Source organism: Heterodontus francisci, chromosome 32, assembly GCF_036365525.1.
Source record: "Heterodontus francisci isolate sHetFra1 chromosome 32, sHetFra1.hap1, whole genome shotgun sequence".
Classification (NCBI taxonomy): Eukaryota; Metazoa; Chordata; class Chondrichthyes; order Heterodontiformes; family Heterodontidae; genus Heterodontus; species Heterodontus francisci.
The window spans coordinates 57,943,473-57,958,330 of NC_090402.1; the positions used below are offsets into that span (position 1 = coordinate 57,943,473).

The following is a 14,858-nucleotide window of genomic DNA, read 5'->3' on the forward strand; positions in this document are numbered from 1 at the left end:
GAGTGTGAGCAGCTTTAGCAGACAAGAGCAGAACCCCATACTGTTTTAAGTGGTCCAACCAGATCTGGTGGTGGATGGATAAACCAGTTATCAGCCATATCCTTTCAAATCTGCATTCCTTGGACTTCAGGGAGTGGAGACAAGGGCCGTGCCAGATAAATCACTGTTTGTGTTTGTTTGATCACAGAAAATCTTCAGAATAGCCTGAAGAAAAATACTTTATTTGAAGATTAAAGGTTACAAAGTAAAGCAAACAGACTGCCAGAATAATAAACTTCAGCCCAATTAGCGGGATTATTAATATCAGCAGAAATGAAACTCATTGCTCCGAGTGTGGGAAGGGATTTAATCGATCATCAGTCGTGCTGGACACCAATGAGTTCACAAGTGACTGCAGGGTTTGGATTCTGCTGTTATTGCTGCTGCTAATCACATCCAGGACTGAATCATGTTCATTCTGACAGTTTGGGCTTTGTTTCTGATGACGTTAATAATCCCTGTTTGCTTACCCACTGTTTTTTTTTCAGGTTTGCACTTGCTGCTGTTCAATATTCAGTGTATTAACACCTAATCTGTACTAATACTTTGTCTTTCAACACACCATTAACATATTGTTTGCCTTTGCTCAGTGACCTTTTGGTCAGCTATGTGGCCTGGTCCAATCTCGACCTCCTTTGTTATCTCTTGCCCCACCCCCACCTCACCTACTTATAACCTGTGACTTTTCTAATATTTGTCAGTTCTGAAGAAGGGTCACTGACCCGAAACGTTAACTCTGCTTCTCTTTTCACAGATGCTGCCAGACCTGCTGAGTGGTTCCAGCATTTCTTGTTTTTATATTAATAATCCCTGTAACTGGGCTGGAGTTTAATATTCTGGGTGGATGTCAAGTCAATCTAAGGGAGAAGGGTCAGAGAAAAATCCTGCAGATCGGATTTGTCTCCAATGGAGTTTATTTTCATTTTTGCCAAATACTTCACTATTTAAAGGACTTCCTTCAAATACTGAAAGCTACCATAAATGGCGCTAAACTCTGTTCAACAGTTGTTCATAAAATGAACTAAATCTGCAGATTGGGTTTGAAAGAGCTAGTAGAGATGAGATGGGCCTGAGCCCAGCAGGTTGGGCTGAATCTCCATTTAACTCTTTCTGAGAGCAGAGTGACCGCCCCGCAGAAGAGGATGAGTGAGGACAGGTCAGGATCAGACACTGAACAAACTGCACCCCACAGATACATCACATACTGTCCCCTCCCTGGGACAGCTCAGGGTCAGACACTGAATATACTGCACCCCACAGATACATCACATACTGTCCCCTCCCTGGGACAGCTCAGGGTCAGACATTTAACACTATGCACCTGCAGGGCCATCACAAACTGGATAAATAGGTCTTTGGAATGTTTCCACACTGCATTTATAATAAAGCCAATCACATCACAATATACTACATTTAAATTTAACTGGTAAAGAGTTCCAAATGCCTGGGTCCTGTAAACCCAAACATTAATCCACTGGGTCCTGTAAACCTGAACATTCGTCCACTGCAGTGCGAATATGCTGGTGTGTCAGTAGAAGTGATGACTGAGTGAATCCCTTCCCACACATACAGCAGATGAGTGGCCTCTACCCAGTGTGAGTGCGTTGGTGTTTCAGCAGATGTGATAACTGTGTCAGTCGCTTCCCACACACAGAGCAGGCGTATGGCCTCTCCCCAGTGTGAGTGCGTTGGTGCATCAGCAGATCATTGCTGCTTTTAAAGCTCTTCTCGCATTCAGAACATACAAAACATCTCTCATCAGAGTGAACAAGTCGGTGCCTCAGCAGACAGGATAACCAAGTGAATCGCTTCCCACACACGGAACAGGTGAACGGCCTCTCCCCAGTGTGAGTGCGTTGGTGCATCAGCAGATCATTGCTGCTTTTAAAGCTCTGCTTACATTCAGAACATGCAAAACATCTCTCATCAGAGTGAACAAGTTGGTGCTTCAGCAGACAGGATGACCAAGTGAATCGCTTCCCACACACAGAGCAGGCGTACGGCCTCTCCCCAGTGTGAGTGCGTTGGTGCATCAGCAGATCATTGCTGCTTTTAAAGCTCTTCTCACATTGAGAACATGCAAAACATCTCTTATCAGAGTGAACAAGTTGGTGTCTCAGCAGACAGGATGACCGAGTGAATCCCTTCCCACACTCGGAGCATGTGAATGGCCTCTCCCCAGTGTGAATTCGCTGGTGCGTCAGCAGGTGTGATAACTGTGTGAATCCCTTCCCGCATACAGAGCAGGTGAACGGTCTCACCGCAGTGTGAGTGCGTTGGTGCATGAGCAGTTCATTTTTGCTTTTAAAGCTCTTCTCACATTCAGAACATGCAAAACATCTCTCATCAGAGTGAACAAGTTGGTGTCTCAGGAGAAGGGATGACCGAGCGAATCCCTTCCCACAAACAGAGCAGGTGAACGGTCTCTCCCCAGTGTGAGTGCGTTGGTGCATGAGCAGTTCATTTTTGCTTTTAAAGCTCTTCTCACATTCAGAACATGCAAAACATCTTTCATCAGAGTGAACAAGGTGGTGCCTCAGGAGAAGGGATGACCGAGCAAACGCCTTCCCACAAACAGAGCAGGTGAACGGCCTCTCCCCAGTGTGAGTGCGTTGATGCATGAGCAGTTCATTTTTGCTTTTAAAGCTCTTCTCACATTCAGAACATGCAAAACATCTTTCATCAGAGTGAACAAGGTGGTGCCTCAGGAGAAGGGATGACCGAGCAAACGCCTTCCCACACTCAGAGCAGGTGAATGGCCTCTCCCCAGTATGAACTCTGTGGTGTCTCAGAAGGTGGGATGACTGTGTGAATCCCTTCCCACACTTGGAGGTGTTTGGCCTCTTCCCAGTGTGAGTGCATTCTTGAACTTCAAGCTCAGATGGGTAACTGAATCCCTTCTTACACTTTCCACATTTCCACAGTTTCTCCATGTTGCTGGTGTCCTTGTGTCTCCCCAGATTGAATGATCGTCCACATACAGAACATGTGAACAGTTTCTCCCTGTTGTGAATGATATGATGCTTTGTCAAGCTGTGTAACTGGTTAAAGCTCTTTCCACAGTCAGTGCACTGGAACACTCTCACTCGGGTGTGTGTGTCTTACTGCTTTTCCAGTCACACTGATGTTTGAAATCTTTTCCCACAGACAGAACAAACATTTTTCCTTCCACATTCAAATGATATTCAGATCCAGATGAATCGATTGACACTGTCACATTGTGACATGTTGTTTGGTTTGAGCTTCCCGTCTGCAAATTCTCCCCTTGTAATACCCTGTAAACGGAATTTACAAAAGTGATCACTGGATAGAAATTCACAACAGACAATTCCAGTTTATAAGAAACATTCTTTCTTCTGTTGTTTCCCCCAAACATGTCATCCATTTAATCTAAAAGAAGCCAAAATAAGCAACAAAGTTGCAACGAAAGGAAAGGGAACATTCCCAACTAAACCAGAATGTTGTTGCCAGTCTCTCTGAGACCCTCTGTACCCCAAGGTGCCCACCGGTCGCAGAAGGTATCAAGCATGCTCCCTCCCCAGGGCCCACTGGGCATGGACAACACCACGGAAGAGAAACTAGCAGCCACAGTGACCCCATCCTCCCATCCACAACATGGTCCCCACACATCCTGGACCTACACATTGCCTTTATTAACCGAGGCATAGAATATAAGAGCATGGAGAAATGCTGAAATCATATAAAACAATGGTTTGGCAACAGCATTTCTCATAGGCTTTCTTGGGGTGACGAATGCAGTGGTTTCCTGCTGCCTTCTGCATCACCGTATAGAACTGGGTTCTATTATCCTGGAGTTACCATTGGCCTTATGGTTTGACACTTCCTTCAGCTCCAGGTTCTAACACTGCAGCATTGTATATGAACCAAGAGGTCAGCGTGAGGCTGTCAGAACCAGGCACTGTTGAGAGAGGCGTGCGCCAGGGAAGCCCATTGTCACCCCTCTATTATTCAATAGAGGCAATGGGGAAGGAGTCACTTGAAACAGTGGAGGCAAGAGTAAAAATTGGCGGTCATCTCGTACAGGCAGTCTGATTTGCAGATGACGACTAGCACAATGGAAGGCCTTCAAAGGATGATGGATTCCTGAAGCAGGGTGTTGGAGGAGTATGGGGATGAAGATTAACATCAAAAAGATAAAAATGATGAAGGTGGGAAAAAACAATCGGAGATAGATATTAAAGTAAATAGACAGCAACTGGAGCAGGTGTCGGAGTTCAAATACCTTGGTACCATACTGACAGATGGAGAGTCAGAACCAGGCATTGGTGGGAGAGGCATGGGCCAGGGAAGCCCATTGTCACCCCTATTATTCAACATCTATACAGAGGCGATGGGGAAGGTGGTAGATGCATGAGAGAGAGAAGATCGAGAACTGCAATGGCAAAGAGTGCATTCAACACACGAAAGGAGCTGTTAACCAAGGGGCGAGCATCAACTTGATAGTGAGAATGTTAGAACAGTTATATGGAGTGTGCTCCTAAACGGAGCAGAGACATGGACCCTGTGCAAGGCAGACATCAAGAAGTTAGAAGCGTGTGAGATGTGGTTCTGGAGACGAATGTTGAAGATCAGCTGGTCAGAGAGGGTGACAAATAGGAAAGTGCTCAGAAGGGTCAAGGAGAGTCGTTCCATCATCGAAACCATCCGAAGAAGGAAGAAGAACTGGATTGGTCACATCATCAGACATGAAGACCTGCTGAAAACAGAGATTGAAAGACAAGGAAGGAAGAGACTAGCAATGCTAGATATGGTGAAGGAAGGATGATATAAGTCTCTAAAGAAAAGGGCCATAGACAGGCAGATGTAAGAATGGGGCACAAACATGCCAAAAGACAGAACACCAAAGAAAAAGGCTACAGCTGGAGTATTGCATGCGGTTCTGGTAAACCACACTATAGCAAAAATGTGATTGTACTAGAGAGGGTACACAAAAGATTTATGAGGATGTTGCCTCGACTGAAGAATTTGAGTTATGAGGAAAGATTGGAGAGATTAGGGTTGTTTTCTTGGAGTGCAAGATGCTGAGGGAGACCTAACAGAAGTGTATAAAATTATGAGGGGATTAGATAGAATGGATAGGATGGCCCTATTACTCTTGACTGAGGGATCAATAATCAGGGACACAGATTTAGGAGTGAGAGGTCGGAAGATTAGAGGGGATCAGAGGGGAAATGTTTTCACCCAGAGGGTGGTGGGGTCCTGGAACTCACTGTCTGGGAGGGTGATACAGGTAGAAACCCTCATGACATTTGAAAAGTATTTGGATGCACTTGACATGCCCTAACCCACAAGGCTATTTAAACCTTGGATTACAAGGATTAAGAGGTGGAAAGTGGGATTAGGTTGGATGGCTCCTTACCAGCCGCAGCAGACATGACAGGCTGAATGGCCTCCTTCCGTGCTGTAAATTTCTACGATTCTAAGTTGATGAGCAGCCCCTTCAAGTAACTGTATAGTGACTGTAACCTCGCACACTGAATATATCCATGGCCCATGGACACCTCTAGGTTGCAAACATCACATGCAGCCTCAGAGTGAGTGAAGCTGATTAAAATCTTGAAAGGTCAAAGAGCTGAAACGTTAACTCTGCTTCTCTCTCCACAGATGCAGCCAGACCTGCTGAGTATTTCCAGCACTTTCTGATTTTATTTCGGATTTCCTGTATCTGCAGTATTTGACTTTTATTCTGCTAAAATCGCTGTTGCCCAGAATGTCTAATTTCCCGGCACTAGGACCCGGTGCGAATCCATCCCCTGAAGCCCCGCCCACTCTGTGCCCTTGCCAAGATGGCGGCCAGTGCCGCCTGGGCCTGTCACCGCGGGGTAAGCACGGGGCCTGTGGGCTCTTATTCGCGGCCTCAGGCCGACCGCAGGTGTTTTTGAAGCTTCCCGCCCACGGCTCCAATTCCTCCCTTGCGCCCACAATCTCCTCCCGCCTCCTGTTCCCCCTCAGTCTGTCAGTGTTTTTGTTCGCGGATATTCCTGATCTCCCTTCAATGGGGGAACTTAGTCCCACTTTATAATTTATTATTAGTTTCTAACAGGACCTGTCACCGGGAGAAACCCCACAGCTGCTGTCCCGCTCGGTGCAAACGCGGGACCTGCGGCCTATCCCGAGTGTTTCTGAAGCCTCCCCGCTCACCCGCTGTGAAAGCGACTCCAGCGCTCGTGCAGTTATACATCAGACACTGCGCATGCGCGCTAGGCTCCTATGGCGTGAATAGGGCATTTTCACCGTGGGGAATGCTGGGTAAGAGCTCCGCCATTGGCCGCCCCAATTAGTGACGAGTTGTGATAGCCTGTGGTCGGATTGTGATAAAATTATTAAACAATTCATACAGAAACCCAGATGCATGGAGCCTCTGCGAAGGTTGCGACCTGGATTTGATTCATAACATTTTGGATGTGCTTGCCTGAGAGGGTTAAGACTCTCCAGATTGATTCTATGATTATCCTATCAGGTGAAACTGAGTAGATTAAGCCGATATTCCTTCGTGTTTGATGAATTTGAGATGATCTCGTTGAAACATATAAAATTATTAAGGGACTACGGGTGGGTCGACAACATGTCTGTACATGGACATCAGTGTCCATGGTAAAAGATTTTGGGGTCCGTGATTGGTAATTGCAGGGACAAGAAATTTCCCATTCGCTTCTTCAGACCAGCTTTAAAAAAAAAATCACATTTTTGTTTGACAGCTGAAGCAGGAATGTGCCTCTGAACTTCGGACAGATTTGTGGTTTTCTGGCAGGTTCCGATTTTTAAAAAAATGTCCACCAGAAAATCCTAAAGCTGTCCAAAGTTCAGAGACACTGTCCCTCAGTAATAGTCAGAGAGAGAAAGGGAGAAAAAGAGAGGTGGGGGAGAGAGAGTGAGAAGAGAAGGTGGGGCAGATAGAGGAAGGGGAAGCAGGTGGACACAGAGGGGAGAGAAAGGGGAAAGAGATGGACACGGAGAAGGGATAGCGTTATGACAGTGACATTTTTGTTAAATATTAATTATGGGCATTTTGGGTGGGGGTGAACTGAAAAGGATTCCATAGATGCTGGACTTTGGGCTGAATTTTACCCGCCCCTCAACATCATGGGTCACAGCGGGGAGGGCATAGAATTCTGTGGGCAGAGGCCCACCTTGACCCCTGACGTCGAGAAGGGCCGCCCGCCTATTACCGGTGGCGGGAGTACCTCGGTGCGCTCCCCCACCCCCGGCTGCTTGGCGGCAGGGCCTTCATGTAAATATTTAAATTAACATTAATAAGTTGCAAATTACCCTACTTGCTGGCGGCAGCTGTCCCACGCCGATGTTACAGCTGCCAATTGCAATTCATGTGCCTTCGGAATTATGTACGGCGTTCCGAGGCGAGAAATTGGTGGGGAGGGCGGAGGAGTGAACTGTGACAAACTGTTGCCACATTACTCCTGAAAAGCCTGTCAATATGATCCTCAACACTGCCTGAAAAGACCTGTTCTTGGACGATCGCAGTGACGTGTATTTGGGACACGAGACCAAAAGGGACAACCAACTTCTTTCCATATCTTTTTTTTTCAAGAATGAGCAAGCATTTGGCCTATTTTAAAAAAAAACCCTCTGCTGAGAGACAATTTCTGTATTTTTGCCAGTGTGAGTGTGTCTATGGGGAATTTAAAAGGGAATTTTCATATTTCAATCTCTGTGTTATGGAACTATTTTTTTTCTCTTCTGTGTTAAGACTCTGCCTAAAACAGTGTAGCTTTAAGACTGAAGGAAGCTTTTATATTCTGTGTGGCAGCTACACCTGCTCCTAGGCAACAGCAGGAGAGAGAAGCCACCTTCTGCAATTGTATCAATCTGACTGTGAGTAAAAGACTGGCAGTAACTGGTTTGAACTTGAGACAAATGTACATTTCAGTACACTGAAGGAAGAAGCTGTCTATTTCTCAGCAGAGAAAATCTACATTGAGCTCAGACTGTGTTTGCCTAAGGAGAAAAAACCCTGGAAAGAATATTTTCATTGTTAGAGGTAGTAAAGTCTGTTTTACTTCGAAACCCTAAGAAGTCTCTGCTACAGAATTATCTTTCTATTGCCCGTTTGTGTTTCAGTGAAGTTTCAGCTGAAGGACTGCCAGTTTGAAAATCCAAATAGACCTATTGATGTACTCCTCATTGAAAGAACTGTGTGATGCTTGCTGCAGCTGAAATACTTTGAAAGACTATCTATTAAAGACTGTTTTGTCGTATTCGCCTGGAGCCTTCGAGTGGCATCTGACTACTCGACTCTGGGAAACCTCATCAACTGGGAACGTAACCCACCATGACTTACAAGCCAGGTACTTATTTTATTCCCAAGAAACACAATTTTTAAAACTGGTTAACCATTGTTTTTTTTTGAGTGTATGTGTGTGTGCATAGGTGGGGGGTGGGGGGTGGTGGTGGTTAGAATAAGTAAGAAGTTATAAGGTCTTTAGAAATAAATTTATCTTAATAGTGTTAAGATTTAGTTTATTAATAAATAGTTAATTTGTTGTTGTCCAAAGATACCTGGTTTGGTGTATTTTATTCTGGGAGTTAATAAAGTGTTTAATTTGGCTGTTTTCCAGTTTGGTGGGAAAATTTTAATAATATGCTGCGACCTGTGGAGTTTTGGGACTGAATTGACAGTGCATTGCTCACACCTCAGTTGTAACATCTTAATTGGGGGCTCGTCCGGGATCATATTAATTGGGGGCTTGCGTCTGGGATTATATTAATTGATCTCATCTCTGGGATCATATTAATTGCTGTTGCGTCTGGGATCATATTAATTAGGGTGCTCGATTCTTGGGATCCAAATCTAACGCCAATTACATGAATTATAAGGGGAGTAATAATTTGAAAGAGAAAAAAATAAAAGGAACCAGGTTTCTTGTATAATAGGGTAAAGGCTGTACTATCAGAATGGTATCAGCAGATGCTGCACAGTTTCTGGGAAAGGCGAATATAGAAAGTTGACAACTTTAACTAAGAATAAAGCAAAATATTTGCCAGCAAAATTGGGCTCAGAGTTGAAATCAGGTGCTAAAAAAACTAAGATATTTGATGCAATAGTCCAGTATTTAAAATGAGATGAGGAACAAGAAAAGAGTATGTCAGAGAGTGATGCAGTGATATTCGCTAAGATTCAGTTAGAAACAAAAAAAAATGAGGCTGAAAAAGGAGTAGGAAAACTTGAACATGAAAAAGAAACAGTAATAGCATTGGAAAGACTTAAGCTTGAATTCCAGAAAGAAAGAGAAGAGAGGGAATTTAGGATAAAAGAGATGGAACTAAGACAAAGGGTAGACTTGAATCCAGGGAACGTTCTGGTTAGGAAGAATCTGAATTCAGCTTGGGACTCAGCGAAAAGCTGTTTAAATTTATACAAGCTCTCCCTAAGTTTGGGGAAAGTGATGTAGAGGCATTTTTCATATCTTTTGAAAAAAATAGCCAAACAAATGAAATGACTGAAGGAAAGCTGGACACTGTTTATGCAAAGCAGGTTGGTAGGCAGAGCTCATGAAGTTTATGCCATGCTTCCTGAAGAGGCTTCTGCAGATTAAGAGATGGCAAAAAAGGCTATTCTCTCTGGGTATGAGTTAGTTCCTGATGCTTACCATCAGAAGTTTCAGAATTTACGGAGATTGGCTGGGCAGACGTATGTTGAACTTGCGACAGTGAAGCAAATTAATTTTGATCATTGGATACAAGCAGTAAAGATGGAAACCACATATGAGAACCTTTGAGAATTGATTCTCTTGGAAGAATTTAAAAATTCCATTCCTTCAGTAGTGAGAACTCATGTAGATAACCTGAAAGTTTTGAAAACTAGGCAAGCAGCAGAAAGTGCTGATGATTTTGAGCTTGTGAATAAGCCAAAACCTTTTATCTGTCACCTCCATAAACTTGAGAAGGATAGAATGTGGGAGAGTGAAAGGAAGGCAAGTAGTCGGGGACAAGAAGGAACAGCTGGGAATGCCCCAGGACCACCACCTCATGTCAGAAAGGAAGGTGCTGAGAGTAGAAATGAGGTTTGCAAGCCGAAGTGTTATCGTTGCCACAAATGGGTCATTTTCATTCAGAGTGCTGGAAATTGTGAAGTAAACCCATAGGAGAGAAAGTAGCTCTGACTGAGAGTACAGAAGAGCAGGCTGTAGCTTTAATGGCAGCTGTAAAACCAGATACAAAAGCTAAAGTGATTCTAGGTGTTAAGAATAAGATATCCAAGCATTATAATGACTTTTTTTCAAAGGGCGAAGTAACTCTATATCCTTTAAGTGAGGCAGGAAAACCTATCATTATACTCAAGGATACAGGAACAATCCAAACACTGTTGTTGGGGCAAGATATAACCTTTCCACCAGAGGGCGCCATGAATGCTAAAGCTTCAGTTAATGGAATTGGCAGGGAGTATATACCCTTACCTTTCTCTAAAGTGCAACCAGAGTGTGACTTAATATCTGGGATGGTAACTGTAGGATCTGTTCACAGTTTGCCAGTAGAGCAAATTGATCTTTTTTTTAATTCATTCATGGGATGTGGGCATCGCTGGCTAGGCCAGCATTTATTGCCCATTCCCAATTGCCCTTGAGCAGGTGGTGGTGAGCTGCCTTCTTGAACAACTGCAGTCCATTTAGTGTAGGTACATCCACAGTGTTATTAGGAAGGGAATTCCAGGATTTTGACCCAGCGCCAGTGAAGGAACGGCGATATAGTTCCAGGTTAGGATGGTGTGTGACTTGGAGGGGAACTTGCTGGTGGTGGTGTTCCCATGCATCTGCTGCCCTTGTCCTTTATAGTTGGTAGAGATTGCGGGTTTGAAAGTTGCTGCAGTGCATCTTGTAGATGATACACACTGCTGCCACTGTGCGTCGCTGGTGGAGGGAGTGAATGTTTGTAGATGGGGTGCCAATCAAGTAGGCAGCTTTGTCCTGGATGGTGTCGAGCTTCTTGAGTGTTGGAGCTGCACCCATCCAGGCAAGTGGAGAGTATTCCATCACACTCCTAACTTGTGCCTTGTAGATGGTGGACAGGCTTTGGGGAGACAGGAGGTGAGTTACTCGCCACAGGATTCCTAAACTCTGACTTGCTCTTGGAGCCATGGTGTTTATATGGCTACTCCAGTTCGGTTTCTGGTCAATGGTAACCCCCCAGGATGTTGCTAGTGTGGGATTCAGCGATTGTAATGTCATTGAATGTCAAGGGGAGATGGTTAGATTCTCCTTTTTGGAGATGGTCATTGCCTGGCACTTGTGTGGCGCGAATGTTACTTGCAACTTATCAGCCCAAGCCTGGATATTATTCAGGTCTTGCTGCATTTCTACAGGGACTGCTTCAGTATCTGAGGAGTTGTGAATGGGGCTGAACATTGTGCAATCATCAGCAAACATTCCTACTTCTGACCTTATGATTGAAGGAAGGTCATTGATGAAGCAGCTGAAGATGGTTGGGCCTAGGACACTACCCTGAGGAACTCCTGCAGTGATGTCCTGGAGCTCAGATGATTGACCTCCAACAAACACAACCATCTTCCTTTGTGCTAGGTATGACTCCAACCAGCGGAGAGTTTTCCTCCTGATTCCTATTGACTCCAGTTTTGCTAGTGCACCTCTTTGCTAGTACTTGGTCAAATGCTGCCTTGATGTCAAGGGCAGTCACTCTCACTTCACCTTTTGAGTTCAGGTCTTTTGTCCTTGTTTGAACTAAGGCTGTAATGCGGTCATGAGCTGAGTGCCCTTGGTGGACTCCAAACTGAGTGTCACTGAGCAGGTTATTGCTCAGCAATTGCCACTTGATAGCACTGTCGACGACACTTTCCATCACTTTACTGATGATTGTGAGTAGACTGATGGGGCAGTAATTGGCCGGGTTGGACTTGTCCTGCTTTTTTGTGCAGGACATACTCCTAGAAAATGATTTGACCTGATCAAAAGTATCGGTTTCTCCTATAATTACATAGGAACCAAGTTCCGTTTTAGATCCTGTAGACTTCAGAAAGGGAAGACTGATTTCAGTAGTTTTAGGATCCAGGGAGAGAACAAGGAGCAGATGGGGAGATTGGTGTGGGTTCCAGCACAGTGAGGATGTAGATGAAGGGATTTCTGTACATCTGTGTATTAGAGGTATAGGAGGGATAAGAGAGGAAAGGTCAGAGGAGCAATTACTACAGCAGTGTCCATAAATAGTGAGAGACAGCGAGAGGGTTAGAGTGAACTGTGTTAAATTGTCGGTTTGCTGTGATCAGTTTGCCTTCTGTTAAAAAGAAGCCTCCTGTAGCCCAGTGACACAAACAGCCCATTAAACTCCACCAATGTCCTTTGGTCTGGTGAGGTCTCCCTTTGTGAAACATCAGCTGTTGTTAAAGCTTTTCATTCTGACACACTCACAGTGTGAAATGAGCTGCAGAACTGTCAACACCGTCAGCTTTAAGGAGACATTTCCCTTTGGAGATGGGATTGTTCATTGAGTTTGATCAGGGGGATATTGGAGAGGAAGCAGACAGCACAGACATTACACTGCAGCTGGGATATGTGAGAGTGTTACAGTGAGGCTTTCAGGCACTTTATTAAACACACACACAGCAGAAGCACATTAATCTGATAGGAGATCACTTACACACGAGCAGCCAGTGGTGTGGAGCCTCCTGAGAGTCCGCTCCCTTTCCAGCCAGTATTTACAGGAGCTGGGACACGGAAAAGAGTCTCAGTAAAATCAGGGATAGATTTGTTCACACAAACCAACCCCAAAAATATTGAGTTATTTCTCCTTCGTTTGCAGACACTCCAACTGCCCGGGTGATTGACTTCGACCATCGGAAGAGCGGGGCGGGGCTGGAGGACCGAGCCGGCTGTTCCTCCAACCAATCGGAGTGAATGGGATTGGGCGGGGGCGGGGCCTGCAGCACCGAGTGGGCGGGGCTGAGCCCGGATCTCCCTCATTGGCTGAAACTCTGTAACATTTTGAAAGCTGATTTCTCTCAAACTCCAGCAGCAAACTAGCCCTTTCTACTGTGACTTTAAACAGATGAAACCCTGTGGGTGTGGAGCAAACATGTCAACATTTGTTAGTGAAATGGATTAATTCAGGACAGACAGCAGGGATTATTTGAGGGAATAACACACTGTAGTGAGAAAGGAAATGCAGTGGATGTTGTGTAGATGGATTGTCAAAAGGTGTTTGATAAGGTGCCGGACAGGAGGCTTGTTGATAAAATTAAAGCTCACGGTATTAAAGGGAGTGGGGCAGCGTGGATAGGAAGTTGGGTAAAGGGCAGAAAACAGAGAGTAGTGATTAATGGATGTTCTTTAGACTGGAGGGATGGAAACAGTGGTGTCCCCCAGGGTCAGTGTTGGGACTATTGCTCTTCTCAATATAGAGAAATGATCTGGGCTTGGGTATATGGGGCACAAGATCAAAATCTCCAAATGACTTTAAAATAGGGAGTGAGGGGAACTGTGAAGAGGAATGTAAATGACTCAGTGTGAATATACAGGTTAGTAAATGGGACAGGTAGATGTCAGATGAAATTTATCACAGAGAAATATGAGATAATAAATACTGGGAGGAAGAAAAAGGGAGGAAATGAACATTAAATGGTAAAAGTTTAAAGGGGAGTAGAAGAGAAGAGTAAAGATTCTAGCTAACAGTTTGTCGTATTAATTTGCAAGTTTGAGAGTCCAGTCTCAGCAACTTTAATTCTTTAACAAACATAAGCTGAGCAGATTCTCTGTCCTCTACCGTATCTTATATTATACCGTATCAATCAAAGTAAACATGCAAGTCCCACGTGTCCACAGTCACTTACATGAGGTCAGCCCACTGGATGGAACCTCAGGCACCCTGAGCTTGATCTCCGGTGTCTCCAGTCCCGACTGCCCCCTTACATCAGTATCCCCTCACTTTTATTCCCTGTAGTGATCCAGCTCTGGCACCTGACTCTTCTTTGTCTTCTCTGCTGGGATTTGGCAGGAAGTGAGGAAAAGACAGCTGGAATTTCTCTAATCTGTGATTTACAAGGACACATTCCCTGGCTCCCAGTTACTTTTCATCAGTAATTCTCTTATTATCCTTAAACTACCCTGCCTACAGTTAATTCTGTTACTTCTTATATTTCACAATTATAAGTATAAACATCACACATTCTAATCTATTCTGTTTCTCACTCTGGTTTAAGTTTATATTGCCATTAATAAAAGACAAATCCTGTCCTTTCCCCTGCTCTGATTCGAGTTTCCAATTACTCAATTCTGTGGAATGGAATGTCTTATCAGTGTTGCTATGGTGACTTGTCTACAGTGAAGTGACTGTTTGTTTGAGTTTCCAACTCAGACTAAACCTCTCCTTCCCATAACACACAATTATATCAGACATTTGATGCTATTATAGTTTCGCCATGTTAATATCTCTGAAACCTAGAAGGGGTTCAGATACACAGAATTTTAAAAGTGATTAAAAAGCACATGGAATCCTAGGTTTTATAATTCAGGGTGTAGAATACAAAAGGACAGAGGTTCTGTAAACCTGTACAAATCATTGGTTAGGCTGCAGATGGAATATTGGGTCAAGTTTTGGGATCTTACACCAGAAAGGATGTCAAGGTCATGGAGAGGGTGTAGAAGAGATTCACTGAGATGATACCAGGGAAGAGAGGCTTTAATTATCAGGAGAGATGAGAGAAACTGGGGCTCTTTTCATTAGAACAAAGGGTCATTGAAGATCTGAGGGAGGGCTTCAAAATTTCATCATGTAAATGAGGAAAAACTATTTCCATTTGCTGGTGAGTCAGTAACTAGAGGACATCGAATTCA

At 44.3% G+C, this 14,858-nt stretch overlaps 1 protein-coding gene and 1 long non-coding RNA gene across 6 annotated transcripts; one reads left to right on the top strand and one right to left on the bottom strand.

The window, feature by feature from the left end:
* Nucleotides 1-207: 207 nt before the first annotated feature.
* On the bottom strand, nucleotides 208-6,256 carry LOC137347839 (zinc finger protein 84-like). Of its 3 annotated transcripts, none has more exons than XM_068012885.1 (2): nucleotides 6,107-6,256; nucleotides 208-3,314 (listed from the first exon to the last, which is right to left on the bottom strand). In XM_068012885.1, the coding sequence occupies exon 2, from the start codon at nucleotides 2,970-2,972 to the stop codon at nucleotides 1,626-1,628; it is 1,347 nt and encodes a 448-aa protein (XP_067868986.1). In that variant the 5' UTR covers nucleotides 2,973-3,314; nucleotides 6,107-6,256; the 3' UTR covers nucleotides 208-1,625. The 3 variants fall into 3 exon arrangements, with proteins under 3 accessions (XP_067868986.1, XP_067868985.1, XP_067868987.1); XM_068012884.1 differs by having other exon boundaries at nucleotides 5,420-6,256; XM_068012886.1 differs by having other exon boundaries at nucleotides 6,202-6,242.
* LOC137347840 (uncharacterized) lies at nucleotides 5,803-14,268 on the top strand. Of its 3 annotated transcripts, XR_010969026.1 has the most exons (4): nucleotides 5,827-5,882; nucleotides 6,401-6,520; nucleotides 8,140-8,366; nucleotides 12,829-14,268. It is a non-coding gene; the product is annotated as an uncharacterized lncRNA (long non-coding RNA). The 3 variants fall into 3 exon arrangements; XR_010969027.1 differs by lacking the exon at nucleotides 6,401-6,520 and having other exon boundaries at nucleotides 5,803-5,882; XR_010969028.1 differs by lacking the exon at nucleotides 6,401-6,520 and having other exon boundaries at nucleotides 5,832-6,309.
* The last annotated feature ends 590 nt before the right edge of the window (nucleotides 14,269-14,858 follow it).

What these genes read in the sequence shown, in the direction of transcription:
- LOC137347839 (XM_068012885.1), bottom strand. Translation starts at nt 2,972, where the DNA reads ATGGAGAAACTGTGGAAATGTGGAAAGTGTAAGAAGGGATTCAGTTAC.